We start from the raw sequence: 27,801 nt of genomic DNA, 5'->3' as shown, positions 1-27,801 counted from the left end.
AATTTCATTATTTCCAGGTTTATTGCAGTTTTAAAGCAATCCATGAAACAGACAAGCACGTATAACAGTTGGAATTAAAAAAAAAAACATTTTAATACAGGAACACAGAGAGGAGAAAATAAGAGTTACTTCATTAAGAATATAAAGGAAATCTTAACTTATTTTTTCTTTTTTGTTTTACTTATAACAGATATTCCTGTCACCGGTGGGAAATAGATAGTATGTGCATAAGCTTATGTATTCCATCTTTTTTTTTTTACATTTTTGGAATAATTATCTCGTAAATTAGGAAAATACTCAACCTGAAACTACACCGGTTTAAGGCCTTTTTCTTGTTATACATTGAATTTGCAATTTGGCTAAAAAACAAGGGGCTGCCAGATAGATTAGAATTAATGTCTTTTTTGGGGGGGATGAATGGAATTGGCAAACAATTTATATGAATAAGTATGTTACATTACAGATAGAGAGTTGGAGATAGACTTTGCTTCTTTACTTGTCTTCTTGAAACTTGTCAATCCACTCCTGCAGCATAATCAACTTTCTGCTGTTCATCTATATGCTCAGTATGAGGAAGGATAGAGCAGTTCAGACTGATGGAGACACAAGACAAGGAAAGCAATGTACATACAAGTTAAACAGGGTCATGGGTGAGGGTTAAGACGGAAGCAATGCAACCACATTTTGTCAAAATTATGTTCATATATCTTTCATTGAACACCACTGAACAGATTATGCTTCAGGAGCAGTTTTCAAGGTTTTTATGGAAGTTTTGATACCACATACCAGGGCTGGACTAGGGAAAAAAAAAAACAGCCCTGGACTTTTGAGACCCAGACCAGCCCACCACAATCGACCGGACACCAACAGTCCCTGCACTCCCCCTTGTACACATGTACATACAAGCAGGGTTCAAAATTAGCACCATTTACCATCATTTTATTTGGCTGGTAAATGGTGCTAATGTTGAACCCCAAGTGGCTGCTAGATTTGCTTGACTCACCAGCCAAAAAAAAAGTAAAATTGGCTTCACTAGCCACTTGGCTGGTGGACAAAAAGTTAATTGTGAACCCCGCATACCAGCCCCTAATACTCGTACTTAGCTGAGTGGTAAGTAAGAGAGTATAGTAGTGTACTCACTGAGTCAAATAGGCTGCCTGGGTCCTGATGCTAAGATGGCTAAAGTTTGAGGGTAGAGCATGGGTATCATCAATATATATTGTATAGTAAACAAGTGACAAGTCTGTAAGTTAAGCTAAAGCTGCATTTTGTACACAGTAGCTAACATTTGCAACTTGTGTTATTGTGGAATGTGGATAAATCAGAAAGCTATAGTATTATATTTGCAAGTGCCTTGGCTTTCTAACACATAACTAACATAAGCTTACTAATAGCTAACTTAACTTGTCCTCTCTCCGGTAGGAGATATTCTTTTTCCCATTATGGCCAGGCCAAGACCCGACCTTCAATAGCATTCACACACTACTATTGGCCAGGCATCCATGCTTATATGCACATGTCCTATCCCCTGACCAATCCCCTAACCCTAACCTTAACCACTCGAGGTCAAATGCCTAACCCCAACCAATCAGGCTGCTTCGTAGGGCGGGTCTTGGCGTGGCCATAATGGGATTCGTAATTTTGCCTCCGGTAGACAAAGGGTGCTAAAATAATCGTTTGACATGCTTAAATCTTGTGTTTTTTGCTAGCTACCGTCAACCGAACTGGTACTTGGTGGAGTTATTTTCGCCGCCAGTCGGGGCGGGACTTAAATGTGCTCCCTGCCTATGATAGGATGGAAGTGGGCCATAGTGGGATATGATTGGCAAGTTTTCAGATGAGAGACAAACCAGTGGGCCAATCATGTGATCTCTCTCCTCTCTGTGGGCCAGTCAGTCAAAGACCAAGGATGTGAATGGCCAGTTTTAAGATGAAGGACACACAAGTGGGCCAATGATGTGATCTCTCTTCTCATTATGGGCCGATCAAAAAAAAAAATTTGCGACTAGAGTGCAGCCCATTCTGCCCACACAAATTTACCGCCGGTATGCTGGCCATTTTTCTCTGAAGATTTTCAAGCACAAACACATTGTGGCACAAATACACATTTAATTACACATTTGGTCTGGTCAAGTCTGACACTGTGAAGATGTACAGTCAAACAAAGATTCAGTACTGTACGACACAGACTACAACATGAAAAGGCACCGTGGAGAGAAATAGAAAGGAGCGCCATGCAAGGCTGGTAGTGTGCAGATGTGTGCGTGTTTTCTGGCAAACAGAGTCCTCCAGAGTTGTAGTCCATGTATCCCATCATGCATCCTCTTTCGAGCGTTCGTCGCCCCTCAGCCTCTCTCGCTCTCGGTGCCGCTGGATGGCCCGCCAGATGCGGCAGATGACGCCGCCCCTGAGGGGAAGAAGATAGATTGATGTATGATGGCGTCAAAATTCATCTTTCAGAAAGGAAGACCTACCTCAGCTACTCTTGAAAGCTGATTATTTACCTTTTTTTCCACATTAAATTTTATTCTTTTTCTTGATCATTTTATTTGATTGTTTTTTGACTAAAAGACTTCATTAGGTTCATGAAAAAGGCAATCAGGCTGAATCCCGAATACTCAGTTATCATCAGACAGTAAAGTCTTTTGATTAACGGACTAAAAACACATGTGGAACTTGTATGCAAAACATTTCTGATGGCACAACAATTTAATTAAAATGTACCTGCCATGCTTGTTGAGTTAGCATGTTGTGGTTTCCTCTCTTGACCCTGTGAATCAAACCTACAAACCTCCAACAGGTCTGCAGCCGTGCTAAAAATCTGCAAGGTGTGCTACAATAAAAGCATGACAGATGCCTTAAACAAACAATATGTAACTTTCTGCAGCTAGGGGTCTCTCAACCAAAACGATGGATGGTAAACACGGACTTTTGTTGACGTTGGGAAGTTGCATGGAATGATGGGAGTTATAGTTTTTTGTATTAAACACCTTCGCTGGTTAGAATGCATCTATTCACAGACAAATTTACCCATTCAAGTTTATTCACATTACGTTTAGTAACGTTTATTCATGTTATTCTAATAAAATAGCAGTTTCCCCAACATAATTAAGTTTTTCTTGATTATATTTTTATTGTTAGCTGACCAGTTAGCTAGTGAGCCAGCAAGCTAACATTAGCCAGCAGCTAAAACACAAAATATTTCACATATCAATGTCACCTTTTGGATGGTTTCAACACCGGGGCAGACAGGGTTTGTTGTAACGCTAGCTAGCTAGAGAGCTGAGAGACGGGTGTGGGTGGGGATTGCTGGGGGAATCTCTGCGACGGTGAGGACGTTCAATAGCCGTCTTGCAGCAGCAGAACATTTCCCAGCTGTACAGCTTGTTTTGGTGCTTAACCCACCTTTTGTCGGAGGAGATTTTCGCCATGGACACCGGTAGCGCTAACGCAGACGTAGCTAGCTAGCTAATGTTTGGATGGCCGCTGTTGTGGCTCGGGTGCTGGGTCTGATATGGTCCGTTTCCCGACACTTCATTAAATTGCCGTTAGTGTCGTAAGCACCACGCACTGGAGTTAAGTGCTGGCCGGTGAAAATTTTGCAGGTGCTGATGCCGGTTCGGGCCTGGCCCCAGTGGCCAGGGTTAATCTGACTCCAGAAGATCACCTCTTAGATTGCACCTTTAAGTTTGTTTTTGGTTGTATGGTAAACCAGAAATAACTCTCAGGAGTCCTCTAGTTGAAGTCAATTATCTTTAGTGACAATATTGCAAGCAAAATACAATATATATATATATATATATATATATATATATATATATATATATATACATATAGACTGTCTCACCCTACCATTAACACAGTCTCTCCAGGTCTGACCCAGTCCTAACTTTTTGGTGGCTTCTTATACTCTTGAGATCCTCCTTTCGCAACGGTCCCGTTGCCACTATCAATTGGATATAATCCAGACGTCTCATTTCCCAGGACCGTAAAAGGAAGGTCGCGCTAGCCATGAATACAGAGACATGTTTGTTACTATTATATTTTATTGCACTCTGTGTTACAAAATGCTTCATGATGTGTCTTCTGCTACATGCATTTTGTAGTCTTATCTTACACAGGCCTCAGAAAGGGATGAGCGGGGTCATCCATGGCTCAGACATTTTACCCTTCAGTAGCTTCTTCCTACACTGCACCCACAGTCATCATTTAACCTTTTTGTTGTCTCTGTTCCTCTGGCCATGAGATTATTTGTTTCTATGTTAATTATTTCCCGGGAGAGTGCTTCAGCACTCCCTAATTTTGTTTTATCATGTTACAGGCCAGATGAAATTCTCACAGCCTAGAAGGAACAGAGAGAGTGAGGTCAGCTATTACTTCAGGCCTTTTACTAATATTTTACAGAAATATATTTCCACACCGGGGGGATTGCTGTAAGTGGCTGGCTTCTAGCTGACTGGGGGCTAACGGTAACTAGCTAGTTATATGTCCCGGGGCAGTTGTCAGCTTTCATCCCAACTGAGTCTCTCTGCGCTGGGGGAGTGAGGCAGACAGACCGGGGTGTGTTAGCTAGCTGGCTAAATTAGCATTAGATTAATCGCCTATCTATACAGCTAACATTAACGTTACTGGTGAACTAATTCGTGGGTTAGCCCAGTGCTGTTAACCATGGTCAAAACAATCATACTAAAAATAACTTTATGAGCATATTGAACGATGTTGTAACCCTATGTTATCCACCAAGCTTAAGAATTAACGTTAGCAACTTGTCAACCAGCACATTGTAGTAACGTTAAGCTGGATAGATATTGATATGTATCAATAAATAAGGTCTCTGTTGTATTACTGTGTTGCAAAGTGGCATGTAATCAATCACAAAATGATGCTGTGTGGCGAAAAAAGCAGTATTACGGTTACAAGTATTTTTTTCTGTGACATTGTATGATTTACAATTACTCCTGAACATATCTGGGTGCCCGTGTTTTGACGGAAGTTACGAGTAACTAGAGGGTGAGAGGTTATATGACGCCACTGACGGGCGACTAAAGGAAACGCTCCGTGTCTGAAAATAAAATAACAGATTTCTCTGAGTTTGACATTTGGTGGAAACATTTGGGATAGTAAAAATAAAAATATATAACAGGTATGGTCATTTTTAGACATTTTAATGCAGAAATTTTACATATTGTATCTTTAAGCCCCTGCATTTGCAGTGAGATGGCTGTTAAGCCTTGTAGACTTGAGAAGATTGTGCCTCAAAATCCATGAGACCAAACACAATGCATCTTAAAACTTTGGGTGCCTGGGGAGCTCAACTGGTAGAGCAGGCGCCCATATATAGAGGTTTACACCTTGACGCAGCGGCCACAGGTTCGACTCCGCCCTGCGGCCCTTTGCTGCATGTCATTCCCCCTCTCTCTCCCCTTTCATTTATTCAGCTGTCCTATATAAATAAAGGCCTAAAATGCCCAAAAAACAATCTATAAAAAAAAAAAGTCTAACAATAAAAACTATCTATCTATCTATAGATTCTGTACACACGTGCATATAATTTAATTGCATTTAAGTGCTACCCCTTTTTTAATAACATCTGTCAGTCGCAATTAGAAGTAGCTTGATTTTATGTTTCTTTCTGTCAAAATATGATGCGACAGGATTCACATATATGAGTAGATACCGTAGACGTAGACACTGGAGGTCATCTTTGGTGATGTCATTGAGAATGTCGGTCAGTGTGTATTCCTCCAGCACGAACTAGAAGAAAACACATGAGCCGTCAGTCTAAAACCACACTAAACATAATGGGCTGTAGTTCTGCTTATACACAGATGTTCAAAAAACCGACAGATACTCGTAGATAACCTTATCTATGGTGTCAGTGTCTGCCCCCTGCTCTTTCAGCCAATCAGTGAGCTTCTTGTCCGGCTCGTGATCTGCTGGGATGTGAAAGATGGAGGGAGGTGAAATGTCTGTAAAATAAAAACAGGGAGTAAGAGAGGAAGAGAAACACAAACAGAAGAATAATCAATCAATCAATCAATCAATCAATCAATCAGTCAGTCAGTGTGTTTACCTGGTTGTCTGTGTCTGAGTCTGACCAGCTCCAGGTCGTGTGCTCTCTGCTGCAGTGTGGCCTTCAGGACCTGCTGGTACTCTTTCTCCTTTTGCAGCAGCTCCTCCAGCAGCCTGCACCCAACAGTGACATCCATTATAGTTAGCGTCCTGCTATGCCCTGCTATGCCCTGCTACGCCGCGCAGTGTCCTGCTACGTCCAGCTACACCCTGCAATGCCCTGCTACGTCATGCTATGTCCTGCTACACCCTGCTACGCCCTGCAGTGCCCTGCTACGTCCAGCTACGTCCAGCTACACCCTGCAGTGCCCTGCTACGCCATGAACTACTACAACAACTACTATTTCTAGTCATAGTTCCATTATCTTTATTGTGACTATAATTGCCACTGTTCATCACACCCCCAACTGGCACCAGCAGACAACCGCCCACCAAGAGCCTGGTTCTGTCAAATGTTTCTCCCTGAGTATAATCAAAAGTGTTTAATAATACATGGCTGACACCATTGCATTTCAAATAAAAGCCTTCATCAGGGTACTGAGGTAAAAAACAAAACAAAACACAGACACTTTAATGGCAAACGACATGACACATATGAGCTACAGGTGTGTGAATTTTAGCCAAGACCATGCAGGGCTATGAATGCTTTTGAATTCAAAGGACAATGATAGGCTCCAATCTGCGGAACGGATCTGTGAAAGACAGAAATAGATACTATTTTCTCATCTAAAGCACATCAAACACGTATAGATGATTTCGTGAAGATTTACGATCTTAGTATCGTTGTCCTCCACCGCACTTTAATTATTGCAGGTACAGCAGTAAACAAGGAAGTAGGATACTCTGTTATCGATACTGGCAGTGTTGGAATGTAACTAAGAACATTTACTAAGTATTAAGTCTTAAGTACTAAGTACTGTACTTAAGTAGTTTCCAGTTTCTAAAATGTCAGAACTTTTCTGCATTGAGTACTTTTACTTTTAATACTTTAAGTACATTTTCCTGATGATACTTGTCACCACTGTGACAAACATCATGTGTGACAAACATCAATCACACAAAGCCCCACAGCTATTGTAATCGTTGCATGCATGAATGTGTGTGGGTGTGTGTGCACATTCTCTTTGACTTTTCCACTTCCTTAGTCACGAAGGATATGAGTGGAATTTCATCATCTTGACTCCCACTCACACAACGTGCCTGCAGCAGGTGTTGTGCAGTATGTGTTGACATCTTTGAATGGCACTCCCTCCACTTCTTTTTTTTTATAATTGTGAATAATAAGACAATTGTTTTATTGAAATGTCTTTAACTGAATGTGTTGTTACGTCTGTATGTGGGTGTTTTGGCACGCACCTGTTGGTCTCCTGTTTGAGCCGCCCCAGCTGCGCACCCAGTGGATGATGCGAACGCTGATGCTCCTTGGAGTGGGCGGAGTTTAGCGTGCTGGCCGCAGAGTGGGTGGGGTCAGCGGTCGGCACAGGGTCATCAGCTTGAGGAGCTAAAACAGGACCAAACTCTACTTCCTCTTCATCCACTTCGTCTTCCTTCTCTGCTCCCTCACACTCTGACGCCGGGCCGAAGTGGGTCTGCAGCTCTGTCAAAGACAAGCGTAAACTAATTCTTTGTAGCATTATATGAATTGTCATTATTATTGTTTAGGTGCAGGACATAAAGTAATACAGGTGTCAACTAGATGGCGCTAAAAGCTAAGGCCAGGATTCTGACCTGGTATGAGGATGGTGATTGCAGCCTGCACAGCTCGGCGGATGATGTTATCCATAGCAAACATCCAGTGGGGTTTAATGTGATGGTTCCTCAGGACTTTGTTCACCTGAGAACATCACACACAAACAGACAAGGACAGATATTTAGACCTAAGATGATTCTCTAACTAACTTACAGTCTAAACATAGTGGGTAAAAGACATTTATCATTTTTGTTCAGAATTTATTGTTAGACTTAAAGCACCCATATTATGCTCATTTCCAGGTTTCTTAATTGTATTTTGAGGTTGTACCAGAATAAGTTTACATGGTTTAATTTTCAAAAAACACCATATTTGTGTGTTCAGGTCTCTATTTTAGCTATAGAGTGAGACATCTCATTTCTGTACCATCTTTGTTGGGATTCGCACATGCGCAGTAGCTAGGTAAAGATCACATCAGCTGTTTCTCTAACTTCAGGCAGTTACAAAGCAGGATTAACCGGGACAAGAGCACACTTCCAACTTTGCGTGGAATACCTGCAGAACAGGGACATGTAAGTAGTCCTTTTGTAGATTATGGTGAACTAGTGTGTGTTGTAGCAGTGTTTTGCCATTGAGAACGAGGGGGCTAACCGCTAGCATGCTAGCGCTAGCCCCCTCGTTTCGGCTACTGACGTAGAAAGCCCTGCAGATTTTGAACAGCTCACCAGACAGACTGAAGGCAGAAGACATTAAGAAACCCATATCTCACTCAAAACAGCATGGATGGGTTTTTTCCAAGTTTGTATGCGTGTGGAAGCACCAGAGACACAAAATAACTCCTAGATAAAATAACTCCCAAATCCCAGAAAATGTGAATTTTTCATAATATGGGCACTTTAAATCTAATTAAAAAATGTTTTCGTCTGCATCATTTTGGATGAAGTTGGATCTTTTAACACTCTGCCATCCAGTGGGCCATTGCTGCACCGTGTTGCTGTTTTGTAATGTGCCATCACCAGTTAAAAAGGCCAAATCACTTATATAACAGCTTGCATATTGTGTATTAGCTTGCATTTCCAGCTGTGTGTGCATGTGTGAGCTGACCGAGTCCTGGAATCCAAAGAGCACCAGCTGTATCTGGTTAATGGAGGTGGAGTCGAAGTCCAGGTCCAGCTTGAGCTTGGAGATGGTGGCCGCCATGATACGCCGCTCTGGGGAATGGATGAAGTCTCGAAGGATGCAGATGATCTGCTTGATGTGTTCGACGGACAGCTGGAGCTCTTCACTGCCCTATACACACACACACACACACACACGCACATTTACGTACAGAAATCCAATAGAATTTAGACAAGCATGGATTTAAGCTTACTGAGCCTGTGAGCGTTATTGTCCATATGTAGTGATAAAGATGTATGGAACTGAATAGTTTTACAAAGTTTAACTATTGCACATGAAGCATAAATATTAACTCTCAGGAACAACTAACAATACAAGTTTGAAGCATCTTAAATTGTGAATTTGTCATCAAAGCCCTTATTTGTAGGACTTCTGTAGAAACATATGACTTTTGTGCCACCCATTGGTAGTATGAGAGAATGCAGGCTCCTTTTCTCACAAGTTTTAGATGAAAATGTCATGTGATTGGATTTTTTTTTTACACTCAATAGTGCAGTTGGAGTGCACTGATGGGTTAGAAAACTCAGCTGAATTGATGCCTTAGTTCAGTGGTTCTCAAACTTTTTCACATCAAGGACCCTTAAACTGACACAAATTAGACCACAGACTTTGTCCTAGGGTCCCCTACCTGATAGAATTTTTGCTTTTAACAATCACGTGTCAAACTCAAGGCCCACGGGCCAAATCCGGCCCCTCGCAGGTTTTGATCCGGCCCTCATATCAATTTAGGTTCATAATACATTTTGGCCCAACTACTTTTTGTTGCTTTATCTGTAGGTTTCATTAATTTTGCCAACGATTTTTGTGCTTTTTTCAGCATTTTTGCAAGTTTTTTTCCCGTTGTTTTTGTGTCGCTTTTTTCTTTGATGGCTAAGTTATATTTTTTGGGGCTTTATGTCGACCAAGCTGTAAGTGAGAAGACTATATGAGACATGCAATAATACAATAAAAGATGTTTGACTTTTTTCGATTAAATAAAGCACATCAATAAAATGTACATTTCTGGCCCTCGATGTGATTCTTTTTTTCCAGTGTGGCCCTCTGGGAAGTTGAGTTTGACACCCCTCTTAGATGTTTTATTATAGAAAGTGAATGAGACGCATGAGCAAAATAGTCATACAATATGTCATTGTGTTACTTACGGATGAAAACATAATGAAAATAAATGATTCCCCTTTTTGTTGGGGACCCCCTGGAACCTCTTCAAGGACCCCTGGGGGTTCCCGGACCCCACTTTGAGAATCAGTACCTTAGTTAATGGGACCCTACAGAAACTGCATATGTACTTAAACATGGCCACATGTTGCATAAATCTAATTTATTTATTCTCATTTTTGGGGGGCGATTTGCTCTTGTGAGATGCTTTAAAAAATAATGTTTATTATTTGGGTTTCCAAACTGTACTCTGTGCTTAGCTGATCAGAGTGTTTTAAACATTCCTAATACTGAGCTAAATGAACTATTTGAGTTAGTTATTTACTTAAATTTTTTTGTAATTCAAAATGTATTAAGTTTGCCAATAGATAAACAATGTAATACAAAACAAGGCAAAGTATAAATAAAATGTAAATATAAATAAAGTAGCACATTTTGTATTAAAAAAGGTAGGAATATTTTCATTCTGTTATGTTAAAAAATGAGACGAGACTTTGTAAATCTTCCCTTGGAAATTATTGGCCTTGCAATTAGGGATTCAAAAGAGGTAATGTCCGTCATTAAAAAGGCCTTGTCTGACTGTTTCAATGTTCCAGATTATAACATCTCTCGAATAATTCCAATTGCATGCATTTTTGTGTGTTGAAAAAAGACACAATTGTGGTAAAACATTGGTGTTGCTTTTATTCCTTCATAGCACATCGGAAGATGACTTTTTACAGATCAGTTTACCACTTAATTCATTTAGTTTGTTTAACGTATTTATTTTATGAATATGGCTCATGGTGGGGATAAAGATGCAGTGAATCTTTGTCACACACTCACCTGGATGTAATTCTCCTTGAGGTTGGAGATGACTTTTGCCTGGTCGTCATTGAGGACCTTGAACAGAATGGCCCGTCTCTCGCTGTCCTTCTTCAGCAGGAACAGACCGCCGTCCCTGTCCTCAGGGGAGGGGGGGACACTGCGGTCCTCCGACACTGAACCCTCATCTGGAACACTGCAACACACACACACACACACACACACACACACACAAAGTGATCTCACTGCAATATAAAATAACACATGAAAGCACACAACTGATTTACAACAGCGTGACGCGGCGTCCACTTTATTTACAGATACAAGTCTCTCCTGGCTACTATGTGTGCCCAGGAAAGTGCAGCGGCAGCATGAGTCAGCGCGGCAGGTTGTGCACATATGCACGCACACACGTGTCTGTGCACGTGCAGATGTGCATGAGATTGTGCGTGTGTGCTCAGCCGCCAGCTGAAGCTTGTAAACTGATTAGACCTCATTATATCCGTGTTGTAAAAGGCAGCGGAGCACACTGGGCACAATAAAGCCACCTGCCACCAAAAGATCACACACACACACATATACACACACTCATTCACATCTTCTCACATGATCTGTACAGTCCCAGCAAGATTTGCAGTAGGTTTTTATATTGTCAGAGTATGTAATATATTTTTGCATTCAGAATCAGCATGACTGTGGAATTTGCTAAGTTAACATCTGTGCTGGAGCCAGTAAAGATAATTAATGATGCAAATTCTGCAAAGCAGTGGGATCTGAGACAAAGCAAATTCAAGATATCTAAGAAATATGAGCCCCATCTCTGTAAAATCTATAAACTTGACCCAGCTAACCTGCACACAAACACACATACACACCTCAAATAGTTGGAGTTGGTGGGTTTGAGCAGGTTCTCGGAGCCAGAGCTTTTCTTCTTCTGGAAGAAAACATCATGTTTGGAGTCGCAGTCTGGGCTCACGGAGCCGTGTTCACTGCTGCTGCTCCCGGTGGCCTCAAACTGCAACTGCACCGGCAGCGAAACGCTGTGTATGTAGTCTGCACAAAACGTCAGTTTAGAAAAGAATGGAAGGAATCTATGTAAGTCTTGAGAGGTTTTTTTCCACATAACGTCCAAGTCAATCACACTTTTCCTTTGAACCAATCAGATTTTTCCATGACCTCCATTATCCGATCATGTTGTTGCTGTCAAACCTTAAAATCTGTAACCTTCTCTGCTTCTGTCAATGGTAATTTTAGTTCCTGACTGGGCCAACCCACTTTCGACCCCAGTTTTCATCTGGACTAGTCGTCTCATTGGTCCATCAAATTACTTCATCAGGAATCTCACTCCAGATCACATTCAGTTGGTCTCAATGTTCTTGCATTTATTTTGTTACTATTGTGCAAATAAATGAATAAATATCAATTAATCTCTCCTGACTTAACTACATTTGAGGCGGATAGACAGCACATGTACAGTCCCTCTGCTCCTTAGCTACTTACTATTCTTGTGGCAGTGTGTCTTTCATATGCTGTCTGCTGAGTGTAACTTTTCTTTTGTTATTTTTCACTGTGCAAGGGGCAACCAAATTAGTTTCTCCTCTGGGAATTAATTAAGTTATTGATCCTTCTCAGGTGCCGAGCTCACCTAGTAGAGAGGGCACCCATACATAGAGGTTTACTCCTCGACGCAGCGGCCACAGGTTTGACTCCTACCTGTGGCCTTTTTCTGCATGTCATTCCCCCTTTCTGTCCTCTTTCAAGTCTAAGCTGTCCTATAGAAATAAAGGCCTAAAATGCCCCAAATATAATCTTTAAAAAAAGGTTATTTTTCCATCTCTAGCAACATCCCATAGAAATTGTTTATCTGAGAGAATTTAGGTACTTATTAGTACTGGATAAACAGTGCCTGTCAACAGTGGAATAGCATGCTCCCTGTTCTTTATTTTTGTACATGTGTGTATGTGTTTACCTGATGGTTTGAAGGCGATCTTGCTCTTCTTGCCCTTGGCGTTGTGTTTGACAAAAGTATCTTTGAGGAGGTCCGAGGTGATGGCTCTCTTGTGAGGGTCCGGCTCAAAGCAGCGCAAGATGAACGACTTGGCCTCCAAAGACAAGGACTCAGGGATCTCTGGGTGGATCTTAAACATGCCCACCTGTAACATAAAACCACAGTTACACAAAAGAATCATGACCTGGAAATTTGTTTAAGGAGTCGCCGAGAGAGTAAGTGTTCCTAACAAAAGACTTACAGCTTCTATAATAAATATATTTATGTCTTTATTCAACATTTACAAAACCTCATGTAGAGGCAAATACATGTACACAGAGGCAATACCTACCTTAAACATGGCCGCCTGTGGTTCTCCCAGTTCATGAAAGGGAGGCTTTCCAGTGGCCATTTCTATAATGGTGCATCCCAGGGACCAGATGTCAGCCGGGGCCCCATACCCTCGAGGGCCCTTATCAATGATTTCTGGAGCCATGTACTGCAGAGTACCTGCAACACACAGATGCAGATGATGACCTGGAACAATTTCATAGATAATAGTTTTGGCGTCTCCTCTATTTCTTGCACGATAGCATATGTGCCAAGCCAGGAAGGTATATCACATACAGGAAGACCACAGTGCAGCCGGATATTTTACCAAAATAGACACATTTCAAAATAAAACAGCCATGTTTATGGTGAATTTGATCGTCTTGACTTCTCACAGCGAGACACGCGATCAGGCGCACGGCGAGAGAGACCAACGGACGGACAGAGAGAGAGAGAGACATACACACACACACACACACACACACACACAGCCACATATAGGCTTCAATTACCACAGTTTCCCCACTCATCCTGTCTCTTTCGAGAGAGAGAGAGAGAGAGAGAGAGAGAGAGAGAGAGAGACGTGACCGGTATGAATGGCCAGGTGCACGATCAGGCACGTATCTACGATATTGACTTTTTTTTTTAAACACATTTAAATTCAAACACATAGCTAATCTTAATAAATGAAGATGTGAGATTTTAGTTATTTTAGTCCCAAAAACTGAGTTCAGAAGAATTTGTTAATTACATTTCATTCGATCCTTGAGTATTTTGTCTGCAGTTAGTAATTCTGAGCAGATTTGGCATTTCTAGTCTGCTCTAAATGCTGCGATAGACAGAGAGAGCTATAAAAAAAACATGGAGTCAGAGGAGAGACAGATAAGGACACACACACACACACACACACACACACACACACCTGCTAATGAAAGGTAAACACCCTTCTGCCTCTGCTTGATTAGCTAATCTAATTACACACCTCGCTGGCTGCTGGAGAAGGCCAGATGGCCAATGAATGTGTATGTTCGTACGCATTCACACGCACGTTCGTCCGCGCTCTCGTGTCTGAGTGTTTCTATAGAGGCTGATAGTGGCTCTTGACATTTTGAGGGTCAGTTGATATTTACACTCATAGACTATGAGTCCATTTATGCAGTCCAGACTGAATTACTGTCTTTCTCTCTAAGACATTACTGGAGTACTTAATATTGTGTATTAGACAAAGCTTTATGTGGTGGTATACAGTGTTATTTTTTGATGATTTAGTTGATTGAAAATCATTTTACGTTAAAAGAATGAGTAGATTTTACCATTTTAGCATTAGGGCTTTTGGCTTTGGTGGAGGTCTGCACTCTCCGAGGGCCCTTTTTTTAGTTTTATTATATTTTATTACTATATTTTAACTTCTGCACTATTTTATGTTTATGTCATGTGTACTTTTTAGACATATTGTATGAGCATTGTTGGACGGAGCCTGAGGACAAAGAACTTTTTTCATTCATTGCCATCGTTGTGCATATGACAAATAAAAAAACTTTTTAACTTTAATTTAAAAATGTAACCTGGGGATTTGCGGACATGCCAGTTAAAAATATGTATGTTTTTGTGTACAAGATATTACCGGTGAATGTCTCGGTGCAGGGGTTGACTCCTGCCAACCTCTTCGAGGTACCAAAGTCTGAGATCTTCAAGACACCACTGTAGGTGTTCACCAACACATTATCACCCTAATGGAGAAACAGCAGCAGTTTACTATTAAATCACCACCACACCACAGTGAGTACATTTACATGCACACTAACATTCCACTATTAATCCAAATATGATAATATTCAGAATCTTATACAGGTCATGTAGATAGCGTATTCCTTGTGGCTATCCGAATTAGGTCTTCTTCTGAATGTAGCATTTTCTGATATTTGATATGCTGGTATTATTTGAGTTTTAGAAGCAGTCTTTGGACATGTATATTGCACATTTGGAATATGCATCTGAATTGGAGTTTTTACCCCAGTTTGCGACAGTTGTATTTTGTATTTTATTGGTTTACACATACTGTATACAAATACTGTAATACAGGTTAATATACACATAATCAATAAAAGATGTGATGGAGAGATGCAAAAAAGCATTAGAAGGGCTTAATCTGGGCACTCTCCAATGCATAGTTTGCATTATCCAATTGAAATAAAAAGAAAAACGATTGAAAGAAACTGAAATACTGAAAGAAATGATTTTAAAAAAAGCCCAAAAATTTAAAAATGTACACACAATATTAGATCAACAGAGTACAAATGCAAAAAGTGATATAATATAAGGAAATACATGGGTTGTTTACAAAGACAGTTTTACAGCCTCTTGCCTGTTTACAGCTTACAGTCAGCTATGTGTGTTGCTATGGTTGTTGTACACATACCAACTAGAAAAAAGTTTGCAAGGGTAGGGCAGAGATGCATGCCCAAAAGAAAATCCCACTTTTCTGGACGGATGGAGAAACACGCCTACTTTTTTAAACATTATGAAAGACTTGGATATGGACAGGTTTTTGGATTTGCGTAAATATTGCAACGGCGACCTTTTCAAGAAGGTGGTTGAAGGAATGGGGGGGGCTGTGTTCACCCGGTCCAACAAGTCTACCACTGATGAAAAATATCCTATTTTGCACAGCTGCATGTAAACGGGACTATTAGTGGAATATTCATGTTTAATAGCCATGTAAACAGCTAATCAGGAATATTGTCTTTTTGTAATAAAGGCAAAAAAGGGAATATTGTGTATATGTAAACGTAGGCAGTGACGTCACACTTGATCGAACCACAGACTGTGTTGTACAAAGGGCTCCTTCGACGTGCTGCCTTGTACCTTGATATCTCGGTGGACGATCTGGTTCTCATGCAGGTATCGGAGCCCCTCCAGGATCTGTCTGGTGTAGAAGATTATAGTCGCCTCCTTCAGCGGACCCCATTTAGACCGCAGCAGCACAGACAGGCTTCCTGGAGAAAGGAACAGAAGGAGTGTCCAAAACCTATCATGAAATGGGAAGATGACCAAGCAGTTAGAGAGACCGCTCAGTAACCTAGAGGTCACAAGCATCGATCTCTGAAGTAGACAATTTGTCCATCATGAATCAAGAATATCTGCCTACCTGCACAGGATAAAATTATCAGTAAAGCACAAAGTAGACAGTATTTTTTATTTGTTCTGGTGTTCTATCAATGCATTTCTAAGTTTCTAAGGATTTCCAAACAAGTTTGAATAACAATTGTTTTAACATCTCTCTCTCTCTCTCTCTCTCTCTCTCTCTCTCTCTCTCTCTCTCTCTCTCTCTCTCGTACAAACGTACCTCCAGGCACTTGTTCCATGAAGATCTTGATGTATCCGTTCTCGGAAACCGAGCCCAAGTACTGAACAATGTTCCTGTGCTTCAGGTACTTGTGAAGGGCAATCTCTTCATGAAGGGGCTGGGAGTACCTAATTCACACCGAGAGAAAAAGAACCATAGACAAATGCTTTTTCCCCCCCTTTATTTATCCAGATAAAGTTTGCTAGAACAAAAAATAAGTGTCAAAATAAGACTTTCATTCACACGCAAGATATTAACATTTACAAACCAAAAACACAACGCTGAGTCAATTCTATGACAATAAAACAAAATGGAAAAAAATGATTTTTTTACAAGTTTTTGAATGTTGAACGTGGTAGGTCTCGATCCAGGGGTCACTACAGGTCATCATATTTCTACACAACCACACAAAATACAAAGTTTCGGACCTTCATGAAGGTCTAAGACCGAAACGTTGTATTTTTCTAAATAAATTATTGCTTGCGTAATGGTCAGTGTACGGGACTTTCTCTAAGCTTCTGATCTGCTACTTTTGATCATATCCTACACACCTGCCCGATGAAAGAGGTGTGCAAAAAAGCTTTCCTACGTTACACAACCACACCTACCTGCTGTCTCTCTCAGGGATCTCTTTGATGGCAATTCGGACCTGGTTGCTGACGTCTCTCCCGGCGTACACCACTCCATAGGTGCCCCGCCCCAACACCACCCTGTCACCTGTCTCATTGGTGTCATACTCATACTGTAACAAACACAGAAACACACACACACATTCAGTAATCATAACTGGAGTTATAAACAAAGATATGTACTGTAAAATAATGTCTATATTGATGACCTCCAGTGTATCTCCGTCTCCTTCCCCCTCCAGCTCCACAGCGTTCCCCGTACCATCAGATATCATCTCTTTAACCATGGAACAGAACCTTAACACAATGTTTTAACATTATTATTTCCAACTCTTGGCCATCAGGTCATGTTGCAGTACCATCGCACATACATACTGTACGAACACAAACGCAGACAAACACACACACCTACACAGACACATCTAGAGGTGTGTGTCCTCACCGACCGCACTGTTCCTCAGTGGAGAAGTAGATCTGGAAGTCGTCTGAGTTATCATGGACGTAGAGGAAGCAGCACCGCTCATCAAACTTACTGATGCTGCAGACAGAAGAGTTAGAGTAGATGAAAGCTTAGATTATTTTTTTCTTGTCTTTCATTGTAATATTACAAAAACTTATCGACAGTCCGTTAGTTTTAAGGTACAAGCAAAACGTTGGTCATGCCATAATTTGTTTTGAATTGCAGAAAACATTAGCTCATCTGAGTAACACGTTTTTATGCGTGAACATAGAAAAGTTAGTTCAATTTAGTTTGTGAGCAGAAATTAACTTTGTACCTCTTATAATAATAAACCCAAATAAACAGTGACAATGCTGTGTTTAAGCTGCATCGTGTCCAGCATACCGCTCAGTTTGGGAACTTTTGCATTTTATTCACATCCAACTTAACTTATTCATACCTAATGCCTTTGATGGACATTGCTGTGAAGTTCCACTCATGGATCCCTTTCTGAAATAAAAGGGCATGAAGTTTTTTTTTATTTTCAAAATAAAATAATAACATTTTACAAATGGATAGGGAACAGAAGGATAACATATGTGTGATGTTACTTCTTGATACGAGAAGCCAGGTTTCCATCCAAATGTAGAGCAAATTTCACCAAACTTCGAAAGAAAATGTTGCAATTGAAAATGCAAATTAATGCGCATTTCCACCAACTACTGTTCAGCAAATATTAGGATGTTGATTCATCGAGATAGATAGTTTATTTCGCTAATTCTTCAGTCAGGTGCTATTAAACCATTTGAAAAGAAAAGGACACAATGCAAGTATGTAATTAGTCTCTTATAGTCTCCTTCTCGCTCCACACAGATCTGATGTTTTCGTATGCCACCATTTTTTGTCACTTCAGTGGATGTTTACGGTACGAGCTTCATTTACGTCATGATTTATTCTTTAAATCTATTTCCATTGCAGGTTATCACATTTAGCTTTTATCAATCCAACAACTTTTTCACCTCAGCCAGGCAAAACAAACTTGTTTGTTTTCTTCTGCGTTTCCTCTCGGGTTAATTAAGTTAATTGTCAATGGTGCAATGCAATGAAATCCTGTGGTAAAAAGTAGGAGGGTCATTTGGTTATGGTGATGTTCTTACCATTTCAGGAGGAGAAACATGCCAAATAGAGACATTCTTCTCTTCAGCCTCATTGTTAATGGACACATAGGACGGCTGGTAAACTTTAGTTGGCTCCAGAATCAACACCTGTAACACAAATAGAAAAAGAAAAATTGACGGACACGTTAGCATGAGTCTCTGAATATCAGATCAAATATGTCTGAGTGTTTGCATAATGTGTGTTTTTACTGGAAACCGCAGTCGATTGGTGGTTCCCTGCGTGGCCTCCACGATGATGTCCATCCAGAAGTTGAGCCTCTCCCGCTGGGGAGAATGTTCCACCGTCTGCTTCTTAAACCTCTGGATCAGCTGCAGGTTTTGCACCACAGACCGCAAATACCTTGAAGAAAATACACATGAAACAAATCACTGGAAAATAATATGCATGTTTAATGGAACAAAACAATAAAGGGACCAGCAACATTTCCAGGAGGATCTCTATTCCCCTGTAAATACACTCAATTTCCTCAAACTGTTGGTCATTATTTGGATTTTTATGTTGTGCTTATAGTCACTGAAAGGAAATGGGAACCACTTTTGTAATCAAAAAGATGTCACACAAATAAGAGTCAAATTGTGGATTGGAGAATATAACACTCGCTAAGACACAACTATTTTGATAATGACATGTATTTCATTGATTACCTGCGTCTATTTCCTTGACAGTCATTACTCTGTAGATTAGCTTAGAACATAAAAAGTATTTTTTTTCAGACCGCAAATTGTTGACCGCAAAAAAAACTTTTTACTGATAACAAACATGCAGAGATAATGCACCATAACAGTACTGACAACATAGAATAAACTTTTTTATGAATGTCTTTACCAAAGAGGTGGCTTGAGTTTGAAGAGCTTCTCAGCAGCCTGAGTAGCTTTAGGGATGTCGTTAGCTAGCATGCTAACGGTAAAGAACTGGCCTACGTCCCAGTAGTTGTTCATTTTCTCCAGGGAACCTTTGCGCCCCAGCAGACTGTTCAACCTCACACCTAAAGACATCAGATTATAAGTGTGAAATATTTATAGAATAGAATATTTATTCTTTCTTTATACCACATACAGCAAAACACACAATTGTTTTCTAGCAATCTCTGCATTTTTCATTTTAGCATGTACATTAGCATACTTAAATGCAGCAGGCTTTGTAGCCTAGCTAGCTTGTTTTGTTCACATTTATTTTGGATGCTAGCTGCTAAGCTTGGTACAGACACAGTAGATGAGGTAAACAATGGCCCATTGAATGCAATTGACACATTTAAAAATGTTCTTTTTGGGTGCTTCTAGCTTGATTTAGGCATTGTGTGCTGGCTTGATAAATTAATCAAAGTGTGGGGGTGTTAGGTTCAGGTTTCACTCACCTATTTTTCTCAGTTCAATGGAGCTCTCAAACTGTTGGCCAGAAACTATGAGCAGGACAGCCAGGTTGATACCAGAGTAGAGAGTTGGCTGCAGCTCAAAACCCTTTCTGTACCTGCACAAACAATAATCAATAATTAGGGTTGTATAGGCTATTGTAGAAAATTAAGGATTCTCAGAATTAGACTGCATAAACGAGTGTGTGTGTTCATACCACTGTATAGCATTGACCCTATTTTTGGTATCTTTGCAGTCTGAGTCCAGGAAGATGTCCTTGTATATCCGTCCACAGAGACAGAACATGTCCGGTGCTGGATGTTCGCACGACTGCAATACTTGCAGCATCACTCTGAGAGCCTGCTCCCTGTCACCAGGACTGTTCCTCCTGCACACAAACAGATGTATAAATTAACATAAAATAAAATCCACAATTTAATACAATCCTCAATTATGTGATTTAAAGATAGCTTGACAGCACCGAAATTACATGAATTCCACTGGAGTCCAAAGCTGAAATGGCAGTTACTGCTAATTGATTTGCCGTTAGCCAGAGTTAAATGTTAGCCCTTTTTTTTCAACAAGGATGGATAATTGGATTTAGCTACTGCCTTATTTAGTTATGTGGAATATTAAACAGATTTACCAAGTTGATCAAAATGGGTATATAGCTGTCAATTAAAGTAACAGCTAGGAAAATAAAAGTCAATAGATTTAGCTAAGCTTTAGCAAAGTGCTAGCTGTGACCTCCCCAGTTAGCTTAAACTTTAAATGTCTGTAGGGAGGAGAGATGGGTCGAACAAACAGGACTTTCACCTAGGTGAATGCTGTTTGTGTCCCGTGTGAAACCAAAAGCCAACATTAACGTATTTTAACTTATGTAAGTAACTTGAGTTACATAACAAACATAATTATTTCAACCCAAACCATGATCTCTTCCTAAACCTAACCAGGTTTTGTTGCCTAAACCTAACAAAGTAGTTTTGTTGCCTAAACCTAAATTGTTTGCATAGTGCAGGCACATAATTTTTTAACATGATGTGCCAGCACGTTGTAATTCTGTTGTTTAGAGATTGTGGTCATTTGATGTTTTCTGTGAAATCAGGATATCAGGTTTCTCCACCTATCCAAAGCCTTGCAAAGTAGAAGTAAAAATTTAAATGTTATTGATAAAAAATTTAAAAGAGGAATTATGACTTTTGCATTACAAAATGTTTGGCAGTAAAAGCTTCCTTTGGCAAACTATGCATGGATTTTTCTCTAGGCCTGGGTTTTTTAAATCCAGCTTCTGTGTAGGCCTACCTGTTGAGGGCAAAGGCGTAGTGGAACTGGATCATGGGCTGCGTGGCCAGATCACAAGTCGGCAGCATCTCCAGAGTCTCTACCAGCTTCACCATGGCATCGTAATCCTAGTGGTCAGATAAGTGGAAATTATTTCTTGCCTTTAAATTTAATATGATGCATGTATGTGTTTAGCACCGTTTCTTCAACGTGTGTGTATGTACCTGTATGTCTCTGTAAGAAAACAGCAGGTTCATGACGATGTCCTGAGTGAGGACTTCCGTGTTGTCGATTCGGAGTTTGATGCGGGAAAGCTCCTTGGCCAGCTCCTCTCCCTGGTACTTCTCTCTGGCCTTCCTAATGTCATTTAGCAGGGTGTCCTTAAAAGAAGCACTGCAGAAGAAAGACAGTAGAAGGAGAGAGAAAATTGGGTAATTAGTCCGGGTGTTTTTAGCATACTCCAGATTTTGCTTTGGTTTTCATACTGCATGTTTTGGCCAAATCAGTCCGCACTGCTAGTATAGTAGGTGGTTTTAAATACAACCCCTGTTCCAAAGAAAAACATTTTTATATCATTTTGTATTATTGATGTTGTATCTGGTTTTCACTCATCAAAATAAATCCACAGATTTTTTGGGAAAAAGTAAAAACAATGTGCTCTTTGAATCATACATTTGTGGGTCCATTTAGTCAAGAGAGAGTCAAGTGTCTGCATGTTGAGGTTATACCATCTACCCACCTACACGTGAGTTTAATAAGATAAGACAACTTGTGTATGATCATGTTTTAAATGTGTCTCACCTGGATGTGACGTGGATGTCCTTCAGCAGGCTGGTGAAGCGGTCAGTCAATGGAACGCAGAGCGGCCCCAGCAAGTTGTCCCAGCTGGGCTGCATGTACTCACTGGCCCTGCGCTGGGCGTCACTCTCACAGCACATGTACTCATGGTTAGGAGTCACTATGTAGGGGATGAAGTAGTAGTTACCACTGGATGCCTGGAAGAAGAAAAGGGAAACATTTTTTTTCTCAAAGGAAAAAAGAGCATTTAGATTTGAGTGTGAGTACCAGAGGTAAATACAGCTATGTCAGATAAAAACACACATGCTGGATGCTGATCCCAGGTGTAGAAGGAGTCCTGGAAGGGATGGAGACATTGGGGATTATGGATTGATTAGTGAGGAGGATATGTACGAGCACAGGATCAGTACACCACTGAAGCATCATAAGATAAGAATATCCTTTATTGATCCCCAGAGGGTAGATTCAGGTATTGCAGCAGCACAAGTATAAGTACAAAATAAAATACTAAATACTAAATAACAAGCAACTGTGTGGAGGATGGGTGGGGGTGGTGCACGATCAATGAAGGATTGCTATGTGGATGCAAAGGCAGTGTTGTTGTTCTCATGGGGGGCAACAAAAAACATTTTTAAAATTAAAATTCAGCATCAATTTGGAATAGAGGATGAGCAGTCCATTTTAAATGTATGATATGTGAACTTGACATCCAGAATCACAAATTGTATCATCTCATCCAAGAAGAGATAGTGGCTGTTTTCAAATGCTATTTCCACAGTGACTTACAGTATTACACGGAGCAGCTAAAGTTGTGATACAATAATTGTGTCAATTGTGTTCCAAATACAAATTCATTTGATCCTTCTTTGGTTTTGTGAGTTACAAACTGTTGTTAGGGCATTTCATTTGTTATTCACACAGTATCAGGGAGGTCAGTGTTTTTAAGGTTCTCCTCCATGCCTGTTGTTATTATTAGCCTGTGAGAAAATCTCCCAGCATGCCCATGGTGCAGCATTGTACCTACTTTATTGTGCAATCCAGAGCCTCTGTACTCTGGTGGCAACTGAACCCAGGGGAAACCTAATGCTGGAGGACGAGTAGCCTTCTCCACACACACACACACACACACACACACACACACACACACACACACACACACACACACACACACACACACACACACATACAGAAACACCCAATACTTAAAAAAATCTGTTACTAAGATGAATGTGTGTGTGTGTGTGTGTGTGTGTGTGTGTGTGTGTGTGTGTGTGTGTGTGTGTGTGTGTGTGTGTGTGTGTGTGTGTGAGAGAGAGAGAGAGAGAGAGAGAGAGAGAGAGAGGACACTCTTAAAAAAGAAATTTTTAATTTCAATGAGTCTCTTCCTGGTTAAATAAAGGTAAAATAAAATAAAAGAGAGAGAGACTGTAGATATGAAATCCTGCATGCATTTGTACATGAGAGGACAACAGGCACTGCAATTTTATTCCACAAATGGCACAAGACAGTAAATCACTCTGAAACACACACACACACACACACACACACACACATACACAAAAACTTACTGTGTTTTTCTGTACCACCATGTCCTGTAAGGAGATAAAAACAGAGCATGTGAGAACGGATTTACAGACTGGACAGATCATTTATTCTTTTGTACTGTTGAGTTGTACTGCTACGTTACTACTTCAAACAGCTGTTTTCACCTAACAGCACTGCACTCACGCACGCTGTACTGTAAATAACATAGTGGATCACTTTGTTCTAAGGAGCTGCCAAGGAATGGCATCCACAAACTCTAAATACACCGACAGGAGTACCTTCAGTGACTGGGCAGTGTCCGGGTCAGTGTCGTGGTAGAGGATGACGTTGTTGGCCATGTCGAAGCTCTCCCTCACACCCAGATGGTAAAACAAGGAGGGCTGCCGAAACACATCACTCATGTCCACAACCGCAATGTCTGGAATGAGAGAAAAGAGACGGCAAAGGTGTCAACAACCAGTAGGTTGCACCTAAAGGTGGTGACAACAACACTGACAACACCACCAAAATGTGTCTCAAAGCTCAGACTTTAAGGTAAATTCAATCCATTTCTTGAGCAAGACACTTTGAAGCACTACAACTTTACGGGTGGGTTGGGGGGGGGGCTGACCCATGACCTCTTGACTTCATTAAAAGTTGTAAATGTTATTCCAGGAACCATTTAGGGGTTTTAACACAACAAAAAGACAATTTAAAGCTCCTCTGCAAGCTTGCAAAACGTGTTATTGATGGTTTCTAATCCTACTGCCTGGAGTAGTTTGGAAGACCGTTTTTCTCTATTGCCTTGTACGTGGAAAAATTTTATAGATGGATGTAGGTGGATGTAGAATTCTTCCCTGGAGCTGGTAGATTTTTATGATCTGCAGACTCCAACGGAGAGAAACCACACTCCGCATAGATGCCTTAAGCATGCCAAAGTAGGCTATACGAGTTTGTATAAAACAAAAATTGACGAGTGTGCAGACATGAAGAACTACATTTTATTACTCGTCAGCTTTCGTCTAGAAGCAATACTTACCTGCAATCTACAACCAAGTATTAGGACGTCTATGGCAGTACTTCTGCACAGTGGTGCTTTTGAACTAAACACTAACATTAGCATCCAACAAACTCACAATCAGGGTACGATTTCCCCCTTTCTGGTCTACATATCCCTGCCTCTGGTGAATTACTTCTATCCCCGGTGGGGACAAAATGTATCTCCCCCTGCTCAAAGTGATCAATGCTACGTCACCAATAGACCATTATATACCTAAAATAGAAATATTTTAAACTTTAAAGTAAAGCGCTGTAACGTGAAGAGTCTATAGATCTATGGAAGGATAAAATCTGAGCGGCAGCTGCTGGTTGTATTTAGCTGCTACAGAGCTCCGGGATGCCGGCTACCAGCGGCAGTTGTTTAGCCGCCAATAGGTGACTGTGAGTCGGCTACAGGCATCGCCAGTCAGATGACGGCCCTTTCAGGGGCCATGGTAGTAGAGTTTAGCCAGAGAAAGTAAGCGTCATGCAGCGATGACAATTAGGAACCAAAACGACTAGCTAGGTTTAGGAAAAAGATCATGGTTTGGATTAAAACATTCCTGAGGAACGAACAAGCGTGATTAGCGAGATAAATTCCCGTTGTATATTGAAGTGCATATTTAAGTGTCTTGACATGATGGCTGAGTGGCTCTTTATCCATGGTATAGAAAAGGGGATTAAATGCTTGCATGTTTTGTTTTGACTTGATTTTTTTTCACAAATTTCACCCTGCTCACAATGACACAGCTAACATGCTGATGCTAACATGCTAAACCGTTTTAACTGCCTTAGCTGTAAAATTAGGGTACAGCTAAGGCTGATGATTGTCATTTAGTTGTGCAGATATTTGGTCATTGATTTTGACCTGATGAAGTTAATACAATTCATCCTCTGGGCACCATGAATGTCTGTGAAAAATCCCACGGCCATCCATCTAGTTGCTCAGATATTTGATTCTGGACCATAGTGGTGTACTGACAAACCAAGATTGTCATTGAGCCACAACATGCATTTGATATCAGGTTAACATCATGTTGTTCTGTACTGTGTATACAAAGCCGTCTCTCACAGCAGACTCTCAGACATGGGCAGGAAAAACATTGTCCCAACCTTGCATTGTGCAATGCATGCTGTTTTTTCCTGGGAAACTTGAATGGTGCTGAGCCTTCATTAATGTTATTAATTACACATGTGTTTCACAATGAAGTGGCTTCTAATGTTTTCGATAAACATTTATTTTGGCCACACCGTCAGCCACAATCACTTTTATACTCTCCAAAACACACATCTGTACCCTCATGTGTAGTGTACAGATCTACTAACACTAACGGATGTACAGTAAATTGTTCATAAACATGCCATGGCTTCATTACAATGCTACATGTAAATTCAAGTCCAAAATTGCTTAAACGTTGGCATTAGATAAAGTTCACATAAAGTTCACATAGAGTTCTTCAGGTTTCCAGCAAAGGCTGTGATCCAATGAGGAACTGAGGATTTCTTTTATAATAAAAAAAACTCCCACACAGTCCTCTCCACCACATTGTCACTCTTTCTCCCCTGAATAAATAAAGGTAAACATTTCTCACTTTTAAAATAGCGCTGAAATTGACACTCAAACACACCATAATTAAAAACAATATTCTGTCTAATACACACTAGAATGGTGAAAGATGGTGGTGTGTGAGATGAGTGAGTTATAGGCCTATAATATATCATCAAATACCATGATATTAATCACAAAATAGAATTAATGTTAAGGATTGAAGGAACATTCCCAGAAGGTGATTTACTGGTCAAAATAGATTGCAATACAGAAAGGTATCATGTATGTGTGTGTGTGTGTGTGTGTGTGTGTGTGTGTGTGTGTGTGTGTGTGTGTGTGTGTGTGTGTGTGTGTGTGTGTGTGCGCGTGTGTGTGTGTGTGTGTGTGTGTTTTAAGTAAAAATCAAAAAATGTCCCAATCACACTTTATTCATATCCGTTGTGTCAACAGCACTTGATTTCTGTAACTATTTCAACATGCAGTTAAACACACCTTTTGTGCAACTTCTAATACTCCAAATATTTTATTTTTATTTTTTAATAAATTACCCAATCTGCAAATGACCAACACCGTGCTGATTCACTAACACACACCTGCATCGTAGAAACTGTCCAGAACTGATGTTTCTCCAAAGTCCAGCCGTCCGAAGGTGACAGTGGTGAGCAGCGCGCTCTCCGAGTCGCAGGCTCTCTGTAGGCACTGCAGCGCTCCGGACTCCGGGCTGCTGGCCATCACCGACTTCAGCCCGTCGTTCAGGACGTACACCACCCGCAGGGAGCGTTGCTTGGCCGGTGGACATGGGCTGGACACCTCGCCCCGCTCCCGCTCCACCAAGCACACCCCGGCGGAGTGCTCTCCTCCCATGTCGGTGACCTGTGCGCTCTGCACCGTATCCATAGCGAGAACCAGAAGTGGTTCTGCTTTATCTCCTTCCTTCTCCGTTTACTTTCCGCCTCTCCCTCCCGTTACTTCCTTTATTCTGTCTGTCTCCCCCAGTCTCGTTCTCCTCACGCTCACTTGTTGCGCACCTGCCGTCGCTGGAGAGGAGCGCGTCTGAGTTTGTCAACCCCGCATCTCGCCTTATTAACTCACATCATCTGCCGATTATCTCGCACCAAGAAGTCCGCTTCACCCAGACTGGATCCGACTAGATCCGCGAAAGGAGAGAGAGGAGGAAATGTGGAGAGAGGGGGAGAGACAGAAATGTATCCAGAAGTTAAATTATGGGCTACTCCTTTGGCTCTTTAGTCCAATTTGAAGTCTACTACGGAGGAGCGTGTTTATACTGCAGGATACTATCAGGACCGCTCTGTCCACAGTATGAAATATTATCGCCGTCCCTCCGGTTGTCTAAATATAAAACGTTGTCCTTTTGGTCCCCTCCTCTATACCCGTGGGACAGTAGCCAAGATATTCTCCCTTAAGTTAACCCTGCGGATAAAATCAGCACAG

At 40.9% G+C, this 27,801-nt stretch overlaps 1 protein-coding gene across 3 annotated transcripts; it reads right to left on the bottom strand.

Moving 5' to 3' along the window:
* Nucleotides 1-240: 240 nt before the first annotated feature.
* On the bottom strand, nt 241-27,702 carry map3k15 (mitogen-activated protein kinase kinase kinase 15). Of its 3 annotated transcripts, none has more exons than XM_039789904.1 (30): nt 26,943-27,702; nt 24,062-24,201; nt 23,807-23,830; nt 23,263-23,340; nt 22,242-22,435; nt 21,665-21,833; nt 21,462-21,568; nt 20,377-20,547; nt 20,165-20,277; nt 19,636-19,795; nt 18,999-19,149; nt 18,789-18,896; nt 18,092-18,141; nt 17,635-17,730; nt 17,402-17,489; nt 17,172-17,305; nt 16,564-16,691; nt 16,083-16,213; nt 14,842-14,947; nt 13,240-13,397; nt 12,870-13,053; nt 11,776-11,953; nt 10,922-11,096; nt 8,867-9,052; nt 7,801-7,906; nt 7,429-7,669; nt 6,074-6,186; nt 5,863-5,969; nt 5,678-5,754; nt 241-2,407 (listed from the first exon to the last, which is right to left on the bottom strand). In XM_039789904.1, exons 1-30 carry the CDS (start codon nt 27,244-27,246, stop codon nt 2,314-2,316), a joined length of 4,071 nt encoding a protein of 1,356 aa, XP_039645838.1. In that variant the 5' UTR covers nt 27,247-27,702; the 3' UTR covers nt 241-2,313. The 3 variants fall into 3 exon arrangements, with proteins under 3 accessions (XP_039645838.1, XP_039645837.1, XP_039645839.1); XM_039789903.1 differs by having other exon boundaries at nt 2,314-2,407; nt 23,263-23,343; nt 26,943-27,246; XM_039789905.1 differs by lacking the exon at nt 23,263-23,340 and having other exon boundaries at nt 2,314-2,407; nt 26,943-27,246.
* Nucleotides 27,703-27,801: the final 99 nt, after the last annotated feature.

The sequence above is a fragment of the Perca fluviatilis genome, chromosome 22 (assembly GCF_010015445.1).
Source record: "Perca fluviatilis chromosome 22, GENO_Pfluv_1.0, whole genome shotgun sequence".
NCBI classification, from domain to species: domain Eukaryota; kingdom Metazoa; phylum Chordata; class Actinopteri; order Perciformes; family Percidae; genus Perca; species Perca fluviatilis.
This window is presented reverse-complemented; position numbering and strand designations above follow the sequence as displayed.

What these genes read in the sequence shown, in the direction of transcription:
- map3k15 (XM_039789903.1), bottom strand. Translation starts at nt 27,246, where the DNA reads ATGGATACGGTGCAGAGCGCACAGGTCACCGACATGGGAGGAGAGCAC. An exon ending in TGGTGGTACAGAAAAACACA is followed by an intron (nt 23,344 to 23,806) that starts GTAAGTTTTTGT and finishes GTGTGTGTGGAG; the next exon opens with AAGGCTACTCGTCCTCCAGC. An exon ending in ATGTTTCTCCTCCTGAAATG is followed by an intron (nt 18,142 to 18,788) that starts GTAAGAACATCA and finishes CTTTTATTTCAG; the next exon opens with AAAGGGATCCATGAGTGGAA.